This window comes from Lepidochelys olivacea, assembly GCF_965140295.1.
Source record: "Lepidochelys olivacea isolate rLepOli2 genome assembly, chromosome: 7".
In the NCBI taxonomy this organism is placed as follows: domain Eukaryota; kingdom Metazoa; phylum Chordata; order Testudines; family Cheloniidae; genus Lepidochelys; species Lepidochelys olivacea.
Genome location: NC_140417.1, coordinates 81,440,125 through 81,454,966, shown reverse-complemented (window position 1 = coordinate 81,454,966; position 14,842 = coordinate 81,440,125). Strand labels below are relative to the sequence as shown.

General features: G+C 42.9%; 1 protein-coding gene across 4 annotated transcripts in view; it reads left to right on the top strand.

Moving 5' to 3' along the window:
* The window catches only part of HERC4 (HECT and RLD domain containing E3 ubiquitin protein ligase 4), a 74,481-nt gene that overhangs the window by 36,089 nt on the left and 23,550 nt on the right, over window positions 1-14,842 (top strand). For all 4 annotated transcript variants that reach the window (XM_084635235.1, XM_084635237.1, XM_084635236.1 and 1 more), the window contains 5 exons: window positions 1,055-1,114; window positions 1,257-1,368; window positions 1,997-2,186; window positions 5,251-5,423; window positions 6,271-6,390. In XM_084635235.1, the coding sequence (XP_084491361.1) occupies window positions 1,055-1,114; window positions 1,257-1,368; window positions 1,997-2,186; window positions 5,251-5,423; window positions 6,271-6,390 (655 nt within the window). The remainder of the gene's footprint in view (window positions 1-1,054; window positions 1,115-1,256; window positions 1,369-1,996; window positions 2,187-5,250; window positions 5,424-6,270; window positions 6,391-14,842) is intronic.

Sequence of the window (14,842 nt, the reverse complement as noted above, 5' to 3'; positions counted from 1 at the left end):
GAAACCTGCCCCTTTGATAGTTCTAAAGAGACAGACCTCTCAGCTAGAACACAGATTTTTTTTTTCAGTTGAGCTTCCCTGAGTTTCAGGTAATTTCCCTGTTCCCTGGTAGGCCAGGCTGACCATGTTTATTTCTGAGTGTAGATAGCCCTCCCTATTGGACTGAAATACCTATAGTTACAGTATAAAATAAAGAGAGATCCAAGCAACTAAAATATTATTTCCTCAAGCTTATTAATGCAGAGTTCTGTGGATTTATTATTGTATATGTGCAGTATATTCTGTAGTTATTCGTTGCGTGAGATAGTGAGATAGATACATAGTGCATGTAGTTTCCCACTTTTAACATTTTTTTAGTGAATGATACTAGCTATTCATTGATGTTCGTTGACTTTTTTAGCCCTCTGAACAAATTCATACTTTGTAAATTAGCAAAAATGTTTATATTCACAAACTTCACATCTAACAGTATGCATCTAGGAGTAGGTTGTAAGTGAATTTTATCTTCACACATTCACTTTGCTAGTCTGAAACGTGTATCTATAATATGTAATAAAATGACAGGCCGCTTGTAAGAGGGGATCTTGTACCACTAACTAATTTGTGTTTTGGTTGTGGATAAAGCCAGGGCCCATTATCAGTTTTCATAGAGCAGATATCTTTTTGCCAGTGCTATTAGACATCTATTCGCATTTAAGGTCCACTAAAGAAGCTGCCTAAAAAGCACTATATAAAAGTGATTGCCTGAATTCAGAAGTATTTTCCTGTAGAAAAGTACCAATTTTATACAGGTTTATTTTTCTTTGAGAAACATTGAGAACTTGGGGTCTGCTGTTTGTCAGTTCCTATACACAAAGCTGTCCAATGAAAATTGTTTTGTTTTGACTATCTCAAATTAGCATTTTGTCTTATCCAGTTTCATTTATTGAAATTGCAGATAGGCATGATTAGATATTATGTGAAGTGTCACTGGAGTATTTATTTATATAATTTATAGTAAACACAAACTTTCATTTGATATGTAAATCTAATGTTTCTTATGAATGTTTTTTAGTGAAATAGATGGAACATTTTCTTCAGCTGGCTGCCTAAACGGGAGTTTTTTAGCTGTCAGGTGAGTGGATAGTCTTGTAAATTTTAGATTTCAAGATATTTTTATTTCTGCTTCAATAAATTTGGGGTGGGGGGGAGAGGGTGAGGTGGGGATAGGAGGTGAATGCAAAATTCTTACTTTTTTTTTCTCCCCCCCCCTTCAGCAATGATGATCACTATAGAACTAGTGCTCGATTCTCGGGGGTTGATATGAACGCTGCTAGACTACTATTTCACAAACTTATAAGTCCTGACTATCCTCGTATATCACAACAGGTTTGTCCTGCAAATCTTCCTTAGATCTAGTTACACGGATTCATAAATTCTGTAGTGTTACACCTTGGTCTGGTTCTTTAGTATAAAAAAGTAACCTTTATACACCAGTTCTAAGTTAATGAGGAGTTTGTAAAAACATTTTGTAGTGGCAGCAGTAAACTACACCGTACATTTTCTGTGTCTAAATGTCTGTGATTTTAATTCCTTTTTTATTTTAATACTATAATACGTACATAGATAATAGAACATTATAATGTGTATAATAATCTAGGTCTGTTTTTTCTAAATTACTGTGGTTTGTGTTAAGTATTGTATATTATCTGCACTGTAACCTTCATCTTTCCACAAAGCACACTTTAAAGTGTTTTAACTGTGAAGGTTTTGCTGTGGAACAGTTACTGTTTTTATCTGAGGTAAACATTGGTACATGAAGTGAATAGCTTCACTGTTGTGCTTACGCACATACATGCAGTAATACTATTTTCAAATTACTATTCTGCACTGCACATCTGCTAGTATCATATTTGGATGAAGCCCTTTCATTAACTTTGTGTTTATATCTTCAGATGTTTGCTTATTCATTTTTTGTTTTAATATAAACTGACTTTACTTCTATGCAATGTTGTAGGTTGCAGCTAGTTTGGAGAAGAACCTTATTCCTAAATTGACTACTTCCTTACCTGATGTTGAAGCCCTAAGGCTGTATCTCACTCTACCAGAATGCCCACTGATGAGTGATGTGAACAATTTTACAACATTAGCTATTCCTTTTGGAACAGCTGTTGTAAATCTAGAAAAAGCTCCACTGAAAGTACTTGGTAAGAATTTTTTTAAAATCTTATATGTTGAAACTCTTTCACTACTGATTTTCAGCTAGAATATGGAAATTACAGAAATGAATTCATAGGATCTGCAAAAATTTCTCTCTGTATAGTTCTGTAGAATCCCTCAAAGAAAGAGTGAGGAATCTAGTTCTTTCTCTTCTTCTCTATTACTCCATCACCGAGCGGTATGTTCCTAATTGGGTAGGAAAGCGTATATCTTCCTTAATGTCTGGGTGAGCTACTTGCCAGTCCATAACATGGATCGGTTATCATTGTCTTCAGTCTGATTCCTTTTGAGAGTGAGAATCTCTGTAGTTCATGGATTTCTTTAAAGGATTTAGAGGGTTTTGTTGTGCTCCTGTTGTTAGACTGATATAATTAGCATTTACATTTTCTATGTCCTCTTCATACTCATGATTATAAGTAAAATTTAAATCTGCGTAATTAGGTGTGTTTTCACTCATCTTCACTCTTCAAAGGATGTGGGTAGAGAGAGGCGGTTGTTTTTCCAAGAAATCATATGGTTACACTGCTGTCATGCTAGAAGAGTCATAGCTCACCTCTCTTGCCAAGCAGCATCCTGTAGGCAGTTTCCAGGATTGTTAAAGAACAGACATTGAATTCACATCTTTGATTTACCTTGACAAAGCATTTTACCATTTTCTTCAATAGGTCTCACCAGGCCACACAGAGGGATATTGCCTCCCTATTCTGAGCCAGGATGTCAGTTCATTTTCAGGCTAAAACCACTCTAGCTTTCTTACCCTGTTGCATTACAATTTCATATCCTGTTAGCTGTCTTTATTGCTTCAAGATCTTTTTAGAGTAACAGCCGTGTTAGTCTGTATTCGCAAAAAGAAAAGGAGTACTTGTGGCACCTTAGAGACTAACCAATTTATTTGAGCATAAGCTTTTGTGAGCTACAGCTTCTGCTCAAATAAATTGGTTAGTCTCTAAGGTGCCACAAGTACTCCTTTTCTTTTTAAAATCTTTTTAGACAGTGCAGCTTTCACTATATTTTCCCATTGAATAGCTGTTTGACACGTTTTTCCCCACAGATTTTCTGGCTTTAATTTACATTTGAATTATATCTTATATTTTATTTCCTCTGTTTATAACAAAACTGATTCCGTTAGTGTCTTGCATTTAGGTAGCTGTTTGATTGTGCAGAGTTAATTTATAATGAAGGAAAGTTCTAATTAAAGACTTAACAAAGTGTTGTGCTAGGTACAGCTTGGTCCTTCAAAGGTTTGCTGCACTCCCATCATGTTACAACTGTTTCCATAGAAGGGGGCAGTGCTTTAGGGAGAGCTCTATAGCTCCTCTCCCCTGACATTTTTCTGTCTCCATACATAGCTGCATACTGACAAACATGCAGCTCTTTTGGAATCCCCTTTGTCTGCCTATTCAATCTGCTTACCTTGCTGCCTCTTAATTTCCCTTCAAAGTTGCCCCAGTGCAATAGATACTAGCATCCATATTTGCCAATAACTTCTATTTTTTTCAAAATTCCTGGATTAAAAAAACCCTAGAACATTTCAGCATAATGTCCCAATGTCCCTATTTTTAAGCCAAGTATCTGTAATTTCTTCAAGCGATTGCACCTGTCCATTCCACTGTAGGTATGTGTGTGTCTTGTACACAGAAGTCAGAGTTTTTTTCCCCGCAGCAGTACCTGTTGGGGTGACTTGAGTGCCCTCTGTCACCACATGCCATTGTGTGCTCGTATAAGAGGGTGAAACCACTTCAACTCCCCTCAGTTCCTTCTTACCGCCTGTGACCGTTATCAGAGCCATCTTGGTTTTGCTAACTCAAGTGCCTTCCCTCTCTCATAGATAGATGTAGTTATTGTTAGTTCTTAGATTTTTGTTTTCTTAGCTAAATTAGTGTTATGTTTCAGGGGTTTTTGGCGTCCTTTTGGACTGTTTGTCCTTTTTTTAGAACCAGGCTCAGTATCAGAAAGATGCCTTGCTCCCCGAGGTCTAAGTTCTGTGGGACTTGTTCAAAGCCTATGTTGGTTGGTGATTCACCATCTAACCTGCTTTAAGTGCTTGGGTGAGGCACACATTAGCGACAAGGGCTTCAGATCCTGGTCAAAAAACAGAACAGCAAGGTGTAAGTGCTTGCTTATGAAAGCAGCACTGAGACTCCCTTTGGAATCATCACATGGGGAGAGCACCCCAAATACTTCAGTGTCAGTACGGAGTGCTCCATCAAAAATATCTTTGGCTTCTCGATCACCATCACCGGTGCCAAAGAAGAGACACAGACCTTCCTTGGGCTCAGCATCTCGCCCACCAACCTTGGTACCAAGGCAAGACAGAGTCAAGGACTCTGCTAAGCATGTGGCAGAGAGAGCTGCTTCAGAAGCCTCGCCATCTAAAAGGGATTTGTTGCCTCCTAAGCTGATGCCAGGCCTGTCGGGGCTGTCCCTTGACAGACAGTTGAGGAACCGAGAGGGATATGCAGCTGCAAGGGACTTGCTCAGCCTCTCAGTATTAGTTTTACCAGCTCTCTGCCCCCCAGCTGCGGCCCTGGGGCCGGAGGAGCTGTCATCTCTCCCCCACTCACCCCCCCCCCCCCACACACACACACCTGGCAGCTCTGGGACTGGAGAAGCTGTCAGTTCCCCACCACAACCAGCAAGGCTGGAGGTGGGATGTTTGTTATAGCCCAAGGTTCGCGATTGCCAAGGGCATTATAGCAAGGATCTACTGTACCAGCATGTAGTGGCATGTGTCAACAGAGCATGCTTAAGCCACCCCAATGGGTAATGCTGAGGGGGGAAAAAAAATCTCCAGCGTCTGTGCAGGAGGCGTGAGCCTACACATCTTGAAGAATAACAGTTACGGAAAGGTAGATAACCATTTCCCATTCTAAACAGTTTTTCTACACCAGTTCATTTCAGTAGAAATGAAAACTTTGTTCCTATTTCTCCACCATAATCTCTTTATAGCTTTCAATCTCTGGGAGGTATAATTTTTAGGAAGAAGGGCCATATAATACTGACAGTTGTGATTGTAAGTTTTACGTATATATGCTCGCTCTTTATTGACAGAAAACTGGTGGTCTATACTTGAACCTCCATTGTTCCTCAAGATAGTGGAGCTGTACAAGGATGTTGTGGTCCACCTCCTAAAATTATACAAGATTGGTATCCCCAATTCTGAAAGAAGAATCTTTACCAGTTTTCTACACACTTCTCTCAAAGTTCTGGAAGTTTTACATAGGGTATGTCCTGAGCTGTTTTAAGCTAATTGTTGTTTCCAAATTGCTTATTTTGTCAACTGTTGTGCAGTGTTAATTAAGTCCCTTTTATTTTGTAATCCGTGAAGGAGTGAAAGTGCTCTGATTTAGAATTCTTCTATGAATTGACACTATATAGTTTTCTTGTTAGCAATGCCTTCTGGATGTCTAAATCACTGGAATACTAAATTTTAGTTTGGCGAGCATGCTCTCATTGGCTAGGACAGTTATCAGTTTTCATGGAAACACAAATTAAATGGAGTAATTATATTTGAGAGAATACAGTAAAATACATTAGAAGACTCAAACTTTCATTTACCATAATAAAATTGAGACTATAAATTGATGTGCAGTTATTTTAAGACTGCAGCTAAAAAAAGAGATCCTTGAACTTTTAAATGAGCAAATATGAGATGGCCATCCAGAATGTGTTTTCTAGTGGATCTCACAAGGCTTCATTCGCTCTTAAGTCTGCAGTAATTTTAAAATGACAGCACTGTACAGTATGTAACTATATGCTGCAGCTATCGTTGTTCCATTTTTCTTGCAATTTCATGGGATTTCTGAATAATCTGCATTTCAACCTCCCATATATCCTTTCTTCTGGTTTTGTGGGCATTGGACACCTTTAATGTTTACTCTGTTGGGAAGGAAAAGCTCTTTCCTACTTTTTGTTTGGTAAGGTATCTAAGTTCAGTTAGACTGACGTAGCTTAAATTGTTTGTTTAAAAAAAAAAAGACTTGTTATGGTAAACATTAGAGCAAACATTTTGTGGCAAGTAATAATGAAAAATAAAAATAATGAAAAGTAAACAATCATACTTTTCTTCAGGTAAATGAGAGAGGAGGACAAATTATACAGTATGACAAATTTTACATTCATGAAATACAAGACTTGATAGACATCAGAAATGACTACATCAACTGGATCCAGCAGCAGGCATATGGAATGGTGAGTTTCCTGTTTCCTTGCATTCCCTTTTAAAATATGGCTCTAGCTTCCCTCTAGTCTTTGGGTATTGCTTGTTCTTTGTAAAATGCCTTCAAAAATCATGGTGGCTCAACGGTGACTGTGTTAATAAGGAATAAAATTAAGGTTGTTCAATTTCATATTAATTAAATTTTTAGTATAGAAAGAGCCCTTACTGGTCTAGTGCCTCATCTGCCACAAGGACTTTCAAAGTCAAATACACAAGCAAATATACAAACACATCTCAAAAGGAAAGGAGTACTTGTGGCACCTTAGAGACTAACCAATTTATTAGAGCATAAGCTTTCGTGAGCTACAGCTCACTTCATCAGATGCATATCGTGGAAACTACAGCAGACTTTATATATACACAGAGAATATGAACCAATACCTCCTCCCACCCCACTGTCCTGCTGGTAATAGCTTATCTAAAGTGATCATCAGGTGGGCCATTTCCAGCACAAATCCAGGTTCTCTCACCCTCCACCCCCCCCCCCACAAATTCACTCTCCTGCTGGTGATAGCCCATCCAAAGTGACAACTCTTTACACAATGTGCATGACAATCAAGTTGGGCTATTGATTGTCATGCACATTGTGTAAAGAGTTGTAACTTTGGATGGGCTATCACCAGCAGGAGAGTGAATTTGTGGGGGGGGGGTGGAGGGTGAGAGAACCTGGATTTGTGCTGGAAATGACCCACCTGATGATCACTTTAGATAAGCTATTACCAGCAGGACAGTGGGGTGGGAGGAGGTATTGGTTCATATTCTCTGTGTGTATATATAGTCTGCTGCAGTTTCCACGATATGCATCTGATGAAGTGAGCTGTAGCTCACGAAAGCTTATGCTCTAATAAATTGGTTAGTCTCTAAGGTGCCACAAGTACTCCTTTTCTTTTTGCGAATACAGACTAACACGGCTGTTACTCTGAAACATCTCAAAAGGTAGTTGTTAATGAAAAACCAACGTAGTATTTTGAATGGAGTTCCACAGGGATCTGTACTAGGCCTGATATTATTCAACATTTTCATTAATAATCTGATTTAAAATTTTGTGGATGCAACAAAGATTGATGGAGTGGTAAATAATAAGGAAGACCAGGCAGTCACACCAGAGTGGTCTGGATCACTTGGTAAACTGGACCTATTCAAACAAACAAAATGTGCTTTAATAGTCAAAGACAAAGTCATCTTGGAACAAAGAATACAGGCCATACCTGCAGAATAGGGAACTGAATCCTGGAAATCAGTGACTCTAAAAATGATTAATGATAGTGGACAACCAACTGAACATGAGCTCCCAGTGCAATACTGTCAAAAGGGGCTAATGCAGTCCTTGGATGTGTAAACAGGAGGGTAGTGATGAGGAATATGGAGATGACTTGACCTCTGTATATAGCATTGGGAAGGCAGACATCTAGTTAAGGTATCTGTATTTTTAAGTATAATATTGCAAAATTAGAGAGGGTGCATAAAAACTATAAAAATTATTTGAGGGCTGGGAAAAAATGCCTTGCAGTTAAGACTTAATGAACTCAAAAGATTTAGACAATCAGAGAGAATAGTGAGAGATGACTTGATTATAATGTATAAGTACCTTCACCAAAGACAAAATACCAGATACTAACAGATTCTTTAACCTAGTGGGGAAAGACAGCAAGAACCATTGTATGTAAATTTAAAGCTAGACAAATTCAAATTAGAAATAAGATACGGATTATGGAGGTGATTAACTTTTGGAACAAACTACCAAGGGAAGTGATGTATTCTTCATCATTTGAAGCCTTCAGAATTGGATTTTTTTTCTGGATGACCTGCTTTAATCCAACACAAATTATTGGGCTCGTTATAGGGGTTATTGAGTGAAAGTCTGTGGCTTGTACTATGCCAGAGATCACACTGGATGATCTAACTGTCCTTTCTGGTCTTAAAAATCTGTGAATTTATTAAAACCTTCACTTACCGTGTATATGTTTTTTTATTATCTGACTGTCGAACCTGAAACTGTAAGTCTGAGTTCTTTATAATTGTTACTTCTCTTGTTAAAACTTTGCGGCATGATTGTTTGCTCAGTTCCTTGGTGAAGTTTGAAAAAAATGCCAATTGAAACTCTGAGAAATACCATATTTCGTCCATCACAGATCACATTTTTGTACAAACTGCTTGAGGTGAAGATGTGTTCCAAGGAAGTGAGTTTTGTTCTTACTTGACATATTGAACCAGTAAGTGAGGGAGACATATCTTTTATCTTTTGCTTATGGAAAATGCTAACCTTCATTCTTTGGACATGGTCCAAATTAAAACAGTTCTTTAGCACTGAGCTTCATACCAAAGAAATTCTTGATGGCCCTTTCAATGGGAGGAATTATTCTGTCAGCACTTCTAATGTGGCTCTTATTCACTTAGTGCTATTTTCAGCATATGCATTAATGGTAGGGAGTTCCCCAGGGTACAATGCCTGACAGTGGGGTCCCAGTTTATGACTATGGCTCCTACACACTACGGTAATACAAATAATAACGGGCTTTTTTTTAGCTGAGTGTCCAAAGTCTGGCTTATTGATGGATGGGCTGAATCCATTTCAGGTCATCCTCCCTGACTGTTCTTCCATTCCTGTGTCATTCTTTTAAGGTACTTTGAGGGAAAAGTTTCAGTACTGACACCTGGAAAATGATTTCTCTTACTGGTAGCTGAACAACTTCAATGGTGAAGAAGGAAATACAGTAAAGATTTTTCCCACTGTAAAGGTTTTGTCAAAAGTTGATAAAATCTCTTCTCCTTTCTGTACAATCTCAACTTTTTGGGACCTGTTTTTTATTTATCAGAAGAGCGTGTTCCTATCTTAGTCTCTTCACCCAATATGTATATCTGTATTCTAGATCTCATTGCAGGTGCATTTTTTCACCCTTTTGTCCAATTCAGATGAAACCTCTTCACTGGTGAATATGTTCTTTATTTTTGGATCTACAGAGGTTTCTTGATCAAACTTTTGTTAGCCTCAGCATAGGAGGATCTCATGCTTTTATGGTGGCTTGCTTGTTAGATTTACGGGATTGATATTTTTTGCCGCTATTGCTTTCATTGGTTTCTGGGCACAAATGCTCTATGAAAAGTTGAAAACACTTGTTGGGTACTCTATAGGCACATTCATTGTTGAGATTTTGAATATGAATTTCCGTGGAGAGGGGAGCCATTATGTGTCATGATTGTTTTTTTTTGGGGGGGTGAGGGTGGAGTGGGGATTGTCAGTTTGTCCATAACACAATGGACATCTTTGTCCTTTTTCTTTCCCTAAACTTTAGGGGACCTGATTCTAGAGTCTTGTTTCAAGAGGAATTTTTATTTATTTATTGATTGATTGCACGAGTCATTTGAGTTAGTCTGTTGAGCTACTTACCTGGCAAGCTCTGGTAGACCAATTCAGTCACTTACTGGATGAACTTTAACACAGTCCTTCATCTGGAACCACTTTCCCTCCAGTCACTATTCTAGCTCTGGAATCTACTTTGATTAATAAGATAACTCAGGGGATAAAACTTTTTATATGTATAATGTCTTGTTTGCTTCAGTTCTTCTTAGCTAAAATCTGATTGTAATATTCTTTTGCTAGACTTTAATTGAAAGTTTTAGTGGTCTTCCAGAATTCATTAGTACAGTTGTTTTTTTTACTCTTCTAGCGATGGAAGTGTGTGTTGTCTTAAAAATACCTTCTGGTGGTTCACTTGAGACCAAGTGAAATGTTCTATGAACACAAATAGCATATCATATCATAGCTTCTATTTGGGAAACACAGCTTGTCAGCTGTTTGGGCTCTGTTCCAAGTCACTGGAAGAGCTTTGCCAATGCCAGCCTTCAACCATGAGGTACACATAAATTGGAAAAAGACTATTACAGTCTAATAATAAAATACTAATATAAAGAGTTGTTTTAAAAACAGTTGAGATTTTATTTAAAGGACTTTACTGTAGTCTGAGTGATTTAGGGAAAAAATAACAGGTGCCATGTGTACAAAAAGCTCCATAAATGTGCACTTTCACATACATTATATTTGGTGAACTTCTAGGTCAGCTAGTGTTTCAGAGAAGGTAAGGTGCATGTGTGTGTGGAGTATGTGTGTTAAATAAACACCTTTGTAGTTCTCATTTTGGCCATTAACTTTTATAAGTGGGGGTTCTTCGAGTGATTGCTCATGTGTATTCCACAATAGGTGTGCGTGCTCGCCACATGTACCGGTGCCGGAAGCTTTTCTCCAGCGACCCCTGGAGCTGCGCGTTTCCCCCACCCTCAGTTCCTTCTTTCCGCCAGTGAAGGTGCATCGGAACTACTCTGCTCCAGCTTTGCTGTAGCTCATCCCCAGAACTGCTTGTTCGTTCAGTGTTAGTACCTCTAGTTAGTTAGCTGCTCAGTTAGTTTGAGCGCCTGGGTTGGGGCATGCCCTGGGTTTTAAGTCATGTGACACTTGTAGGCAATCTGTGCCAAGGAGTGACCTGCACACAGACTGTTTATGCTGTTTGGGAGAAACCCATATCTGCGATAGTTGCAAGATTTGCAAGTCGTTCAAACCTTGGACCAAGAGGGGAAAAAGACATAAGGCTCTGGACCATTCTGATGGAGCTGGCGCTGACTCTGACTCTGGCGTACCACTCCGAGCCGGCACCGCGGTGTCGGTGTGCGGCGACCTTCCAGAGCCTTCGACCAGTCAGCACCACTCCCTGTCCACAGGGCACAAGAAGGCAAAAAAGATGCTTTCTTCGCAGCGGCACCGAGGAAAACCCGGGGCAGAGGCTAGACCCATTTCAGGCAGTCCTTGATCCCCTCCGGCCTCTAGGCCTCCAACTCACGTAATGCGGAATAGCCCAGCCGCTTCAGACCAGTTGGCACCACTCCCCATCCACGGGGCACAAAAGGCAAAAATGACACCTTCTTCGCAGCGGCACCGAGGTAAACCCGGGGAGAGGCTAGACCTATGTCGGGCAGTCCTCGATCCCCTCCGGCCTCTAGGCCTCCGAGTCTCATAGAGCAGAGTAGCCCAGCCGCTTCGGACGAGGCCTGTCCAGATGCCCTCCACGCTGGAGGCCCTGCAGGCAGCCTGGGACATCCTGTCCATGCTGGTACCAGGAGCGCCGCTGATGTCGGTCCCGTGCTCCAGGGGCAAGCCACCGCTGGGATCTCCGCAGTCGCCCCTGGCTCGGTACCACTCTCGGTCCAGGGAACATTCCCGATGCCATTCGCTGCCCAGTGACTGTTCAGGGCAAAGTCCATGTGGATCGCCCTCGACTCCCACCAAGCTGTCTGGTTGGGTGCTATCCGACTGAGACTCTTGGCACCACTCCACTTCAAGGAGTGAGTACTGATGGGACAGAGGCAGACGTAGCCAGAGGCCCTTGTCTCGGAGGGGTTACTGGAGCCGGTCACGGCATGGACATCAATGCCGTTCCCGCTCAGAATCCCGCTCCAAGACCCCGCCAAGGCATCGCATCCACAGCCCCAGGCATGAATCGCCGGCATCTCGCTGTCGCGGGTCCGCCATTGGAGCCGATAGCAGAGCAGCTGCTACTGACGGGACCGATCCTCTACTTCGAGATTGTGGTCAGCATCACTCCCGGGACAGCGGCAGGTCGTTGGTCATCCTGGCTTCCGCTCGAAGTCATCCCTCCGTGGGCCAGGCCAGACAGGCCGAGTAACCTGGCCCGCCGGGGCTGCAGCAAGTGCAGTGGTTCCGGGCCCTGTGGCTGGCCCAGTGGGCACTGTGGCCCCTGACGCAGCCCTGGTGGGGGGCTCGCTCGGTAGCCAGAGCCTCAGAGACACCATTGGCCTCCCTCTCCAGACCTGCGAGGAAGGAGTTGGTGGGACGTACATCCCCGGCACTGTGCCCGGAGACCATCCAAGTGGTGGACGCTCTGGTGCCGGCGGACACCCAAAGTACCGCACCGGCCTCCTCGCACTCCCTGGATGAGGCAATTATGGCCCTGTGCCCCGCTCCCTTCAGTCCCGCAGGAGGACTTTAGGGCCCACTAGGAACTCCTAAAAAGGGTGGCATCAAGCCTCCACCTCCAGGCAGAGGAGATAGAGGAGCCCTCGGATTCCCCCCCCCCATCCCCATTCTCACTGATCAGCAAGGTCCTGGAAAAGGTAAAGATGGACAAGGCCTGGGTCCTCCTGATTGCCCCAGCATGGCCCAGGCAACATTGGTACGGGACCCTCAAGGGCCTGGCGGTTGCCATTCCACCCGGACCTGCTCTCCCAGGACTGGGGCTGCCTCCTCCACCCCAACATAGCGGCTCTCCATGTCACGACATGGCTGCTTAATAGTAAGGTAGGGAGCAGAGGACGCGCTCAGAAGGGGTCCAGCGCGTCCTCCTAGAAGGCAGGTAGCCCTCCATGCGCCACTCCTACTTGGCATCCGGTTCTCCAGATGGGCGGCTGAGTGGGGTGTCTCCCCGGTGGCTGCCCCCATCCAGCTTATCCCAGACTACCTTCTCCAACTTATAGCCCAGGGCCTAGTGCCCTCGTCAGTCAAGGTGCACCTGGCGGCCATATTGGCTTTCCATCCACCAGTGCAGGGTCACACGGTATTCTCCCGTGCTATGACTGGCCGGTTCCTCAAGGGATTGGACCACCTGTTCCCGTTTGCCAGGCCCCCGGTCCTGCAGTGGGACCTGAACCTGGTGTTGACCTGTCTTACAGGGCCCCTGTTTGAGCCACTAGCCACGTGCACCTGGTCCCACCTCTTGTGGAAGGTGGCCTTCCTGGTTGCAATCACGTCAGCCAGGCGGGTGTTGGAGCTCAGGACCCTTACCTCCAAGCCCCCATACACGGTGTTTCATTAGGACAAGGTCCAGCTCCTTCCACACGCTGCATTCCTCCGGAAGGTGGTCTCCTCCTATCACATGGGTCAGGACATTTTTCTGCTGGTCCTCTGCTCCAAGCCCCACACATTCAGTGAGGAGTGCCATCTCCACACGCTCTATGTGTGACGGGGTCTGGCTTTCTACTTTGAGCAGACCAAGCCATTCAACTGTTCATCGCCTAGGCTGAGCGCATGGGGGGTTGGTCGATCTCCACTTAGCAGCTTTCCAACTGGATCACTTCGTGCATCTGCACCTGTTATGATCTGGCGGGTATCCCTCCCGCCTCTGATTGTGAGGGTGGCCTCGTCAGCTGCCTTCTTGGCCCACGTCCCCATCCAGGACATTTGTAGGGCCGCCACGTGGTCTTCGGTTCACATGTTCACCTCGTACTATGTGATCGTCTCCCAAACCAGGGATGACGTCGTGTTCGGCAGGGCTGTCCTCCACCCTGAGAACTTGTGAACTCCTACCCATCTCCAACAGATATAGCTTGGAATCACCTATTGTGGAATACACATGAGCAGTCACTCGAAGAAGAAAAGACAGTTACATTTTCCATAACTGGTGTTCTTCGAGATTTGTTGCTCATGTCTATTCCACATCCTGCCCTCCATCACCTGTGTCAGTTGTCTGGCAAGAAGGAACTGAGGGTGGGGGGAGCACACAGCTCCCCTTATATCACGCCATGGAGGTGCCACTCCAGGGGTCGCTGGGGTGCGCTCCCCTCCGGGTACTGCTCTGGGGAAAAACTTCCAGCACCGGTGTACGTGGCAAGCACGCACACCTATTGTGGAATAGACATGAGCAACACATCTCAAAGAACACCAGTTACAGAAAAGGTAACTATCTTATTCAGATATCCTGGTCCCTTGAGATTTTTCTTTATAGTACTGTTTTTTTTAAAACTTTTTGGTGCTATTTAAATTTAATTTCCATGTTCTACCCTTGGGAAATGTCTGCCTTTGCGTTCAACAGAGGGTGACAGAGAAACATGCAGGAAAGAGAGAATTTGTGTTCCAGTAACATATGCCTCTTCTATCACTAAATTCCCCTCAAGTCCATCCAAAAAGTTGCACATTCCCTCTTAATCTTTGTGTACAATAAAATAGCTACAGATTATGGAAACAAATGATGATTTATCTCAACTCATGCTCTAAGTGGCTTTTGCACCTTGAAAATCAAAACATGTTGTACTAATGCTTTGTTGCATTTAACATATAATATGGTATAACAACTTGAAAAAAGGGAAGAAGCAAAAAGCTTGCTTTTTACATAAAGACTTAGTGAGCATTATATGTAGAATGCCAGGATTTTAAAAATTGATAATACTACTGTTAATATAACATTTATAATATGTTTCCCATAACTTAGCATTTATTATTTTAGTGCCGTCCATCCAAGAAGAAAACTTTATTGTAGCACCGCTTTTTAAAGACCCTAGATCAGGGGTGGGCAAACTTTTTGGCCCAAGGGTCACATCGAGGTTGCCAAACTGTATGGAGGGCTGGGTAGGGAAGGCTGTGCCCTCCCAAACAGCCTTGCCCCCACCCCCTGACTGCACCTCTCAGAACCCCCAACTCAT